Raw genomic sequence first — 3,681 nt, forward strand, 5'->3', positions numbered from 1 at the left:
AAAAATTTAAAATGAAGTAAAATATCACATCCAACTAGGAAGAGTAATTATTAATTACATCGGCAGAACACCAGAGGGAGAGAAATGTAGCGCACTGTCCAGCACTGAAGAAAAACAATTAAACATAGACAATTGCAATAAAGGGATTTTCAATTGTATCATCATCATCATCATCATCATCATCATCATCATCATTTGGTTTTTGGAGACACTTAATGGCTCAGTCCATGATGGCCTTGAACTCCCTATCCCCTGTCCCTACTTCTGAAATTACAGCCTGAGTTTGTTGATGTTTCGTTTGTGTGTCTGTTTTAACACCTAGGCCAACCTCAGATTTGCTATGTAGCTGAGAATGACCTTGACCTTCTGGCCCTCCTGGCACTACTTCTCCAGTGCCTGGACTGCAGGTGTGCACTGCCACACCCAGCTTCTGGAGCTCACACCCAGGACTCTGCACAGGGCAGGCAGGTACTCTTATCAACTAAGCTAGCTCGCCAGTTTCCGGAGTTTTCCAGCTCGAACATTTGAAGACGCCAGACCCTTCTCCAAATTTCCTCCTCTGAAGAAAAGCTACTAAGAGTTATTTTGACAGGTAAAGGAAACAAAAGTCATTCTAGGGATACTTTACTCAAATATCCACAATATTCCCAAGATAACATGTAATTCTTTTGTTTTCTTGTGTTTATTGCTGCTAATGCTGGGGATATGGCCCAGGGACATACATGGCTACATAAAGGAATTACTACTGGGCTATACCTCTGGCCCTGATAAAAATCTGATTGAGACATGTTTAACTCTTTTCTTATCACGTATTTGAAATCTAGTGTATTTTACAGTGATTGTACTTTCAATTCAGCCCAGCAATACTCACTGCTCAAGCCATATGTGGCTAGTAGCTACTATCCTCAGCAGTATAGGAAGTCACAATGTTAAATGTAACATTCAACATTAGAGCCAAATGACCTAATATCCATAAATCGGGACTTGAATTCCCAAACCCAGAGGTTCTCCCGGTTAGGTATGCCTGTAATCTGAACACAGCATCTAAAAAACGTTTCTCCTTTTCCAACAATCTTTGTGAGGCCTCCTTTTCATCATTACTTCAAATAACAGTGTAATGGAATACAGAACTATGTATGAAAACCCAGCAAAGAGATGTGCACAGGCATTCAACAATGCTAATCATCTCATTAAATTTCCTGCTTTATTTTGGAAAATACTTTTTACAATTTATTAAATTTTCTTTATCTGGGGGGTAGCACAAATGTGCCACAGACCGCTTTCCAGAGTGATTTCTCTCCTTCTACCATGTGGGTCACAGGGACTGAACCCAGGTCTTGGGGCTCAGCAGCAAGTGCCTTTACCCACCAAGCCTTCTCACTGCATAGTTCTTATATCCTAGTAACCCCTTTGGAGGTAAATCCTGTGCTATATCAACTACTGCCCATTTGAGTGGTTCACAAATGTAGCTGTCTTTCAGTCCTTTCATACTTTATTCCTGTTTTAATTTTCTATGTACTCTATTTTAAAATAAAAATTTTAGCATTTGTTCAAATTTCTGATAAGATGATTATAACTCATATAAAAGTTCAGTAATTTTCAGATACAAATGAGACTTGAAGCCAAATTTGAGAATTGCTAGTCTATCACATCATTTCTGGAGAAAAAGTGAAGTTGGTCTCAACATTTTCTTCTATTTTTAACTTAATCTGTACCAAATAATACACACATATACACATATATGTACATATAAAGAGAAATTAAGTTGGTCACACATTAAGTCATGTATGAGAACTATTGCTCATACACAGAACACTGAATGCAACTGTAGGTCCCCACACAAGGCCCTCAGAACACTGACCCAGGGTTAAACGTATGGCAGCTTCCTTAAACACTGGGAGGTTAACTGCCTCAGAATTAATACTGACATTAGTCATCTCAAAACATGTTCATCTTCAGAAGACACAGACTGAGCTCCCATAAGCAAGACTGACAATATTTTTGTCAACATTTTTCCAGAATTAAAGTAATTCATAAATACAAACCAATCTGTTCACTATTATAGCAGAATAACAGTATAGGATACATTCAAGGAATGCCCTCTCCAAACTTTTCAACATGGCCCAGCAAGAGAAATGAGGATGATAACATTATTCCAATTTCAACAGGTGCATAGCAAGAAAACACATTTTAGCTACGGAGGGCAAAATGCAAAATGAGAAATGAGAATACTGTGCCCATATCCTGGAGTCCTGCTCTGTTGCTTGGTACCCTGGGACTATAACAGAAGCTGTGAAGAATGGGGGAGCAAGGAGGATACAGGAAGTACATAAATCATGATTCTGAACCAATGGGGAAACATAACCAAACTCTGAAACCTATGCCTGACCCTAAAATTACCACCCAGTAAATTAACTGTAGGCACCACTTCTCAGTCCCAATTCACACTTGAAAGAAAGCAACCAAACACACTTAATAAAAGATTAAAGAATTCCTTGGCTATTGTGGCCTCAGAATTTTGGAAGTATTTACAAGGATATTATCAAAAAAACCTACACGACACCGGATGGCTCTGCCTATAGTGCCACTTGCCACCAAGCCGGTTGGTCAGTTTAATCCCCTGGGCCCAAACGGTAGAAGGAAGGAACCCAGTTCCACATGCTGTCCTTTCAGCTCCACTTAAGCACTGTCCCATGCACCCAAACACAAAATAAATAGTAACAATAGTAAACCTAAGTGACTCCTTTATGCCAACACTTGCTATCCCAGGACAGGAAAGGCAGGTCAAGGAGGCCTGCAGAGTGGAAACTGGTCTGTGGTGTACAATGAGTTGGAGGCCATCAGGGGCTAGATCGCAAGCTCTTGTTTTAAAACAAAAAACAAACAAACCAAAACAAACAAAACACCTGCACGCCTAATGAAATTTTGATTAAAAAAAAAAAGTCTGGACAACTTACTTCTCATATTAACATCTATAGGATTTACACTGGCAGCATGGACTTTGATAATGACTTCGTTTGGGTAGTGTATGATGGGTAACAACATGCTCTGAGTGAATCGAAGAACTTCATTCTTTCCATATTTATCTATCACCCAAGCGGGCATGACCGTGCTCCTGGCAGGCGTAGTACTAATCTCTCTAAATGGTCGCTTTGGGCTAACTTTGCTTCTCCAGAAGCAGGCGGCGGCGGCGGCGGCACATGCACTTCTTCTAAGTACACAAGACTTCCAAACTTCCATCCTGCACAGGGATGGAGCCGCGTCCTCAAAAAACAAAAGAAGAAAAAGGCCAGACTCTGCCAAACCCACCAGTCAATTAAAGGGGGAGGAGATTCCAGAAACAAACTCAACCTGATGAAGCAACGGAAGGAAGAGAATAGAATTGCTACTATGCTCCCCAAGTCAGAAATGCTCCAGCTGACGTCCCGTCAGTATTCTGTGCATCGCCCCTTCCTTCCTTCCACTCGCCTACCCCTTAAGGAAAAAACCCAAACAAGCAGAGAGAGAGCCTTCGGCCGGGCGAGCAAACTGCATGAGCAATCCCTGAGCCAGGCCGACTGGAAGCCTCCGATTCCCGACGCGACCCCAGCCTCGGTCTCCTTGCCGGTCCGCGCGCCTCCGCCGCCGGGGCGCCAACCAATCGCGTGCAGCGATCATTTCCGCAGCCGGGACCTCGGCCAA

The 3,681-nt window shown here is 42.1% G+C and overlaps 1 protein-coding gene across 2 annotated transcripts in view; it reads right to left on the minus strand.

Annotated features, from left to right (window-relative positions):
- The window catches only part of Rtn4ip1 (reticulon 4 interacting protein 1), a 52,343-nt gene extending 48,703 nt beyond the window's left edge, over positions 1-3,640 (minus strand). Inside the window, exon 1 of one of the 2 annotated variants that reach the window (XM_059272452.1) lies at positions 2,958-3,640. In XM_059272452.1, the coding sequence (XP_059128435.1) occupies positions 2,958-3,240 (283 nt within the window). In that variant the 5' untranslated portion in view covers positions 3,241-3,640. The remainder of the gene's footprint in view (positions 1-2,957) is intronic. The other variant, XM_059272453.1, reaches the window with a different exon arrangement.
- Positions 3,641-3,681: the final 41 nt, after the last annotated feature.

Source organism: Peromyscus eremicus, chromosome 8b (assembly GCF_949786415.1).
Source record: "Peromyscus eremicus chromosome 8b, PerEre_H2_v1, whole genome shotgun sequence".
Lineage (NCBI taxonomy): Eukaryota > Metazoa > Chordata > Mammalia > Rodentia > Cricetidae > Peromyscus > Peromyscus eremicus.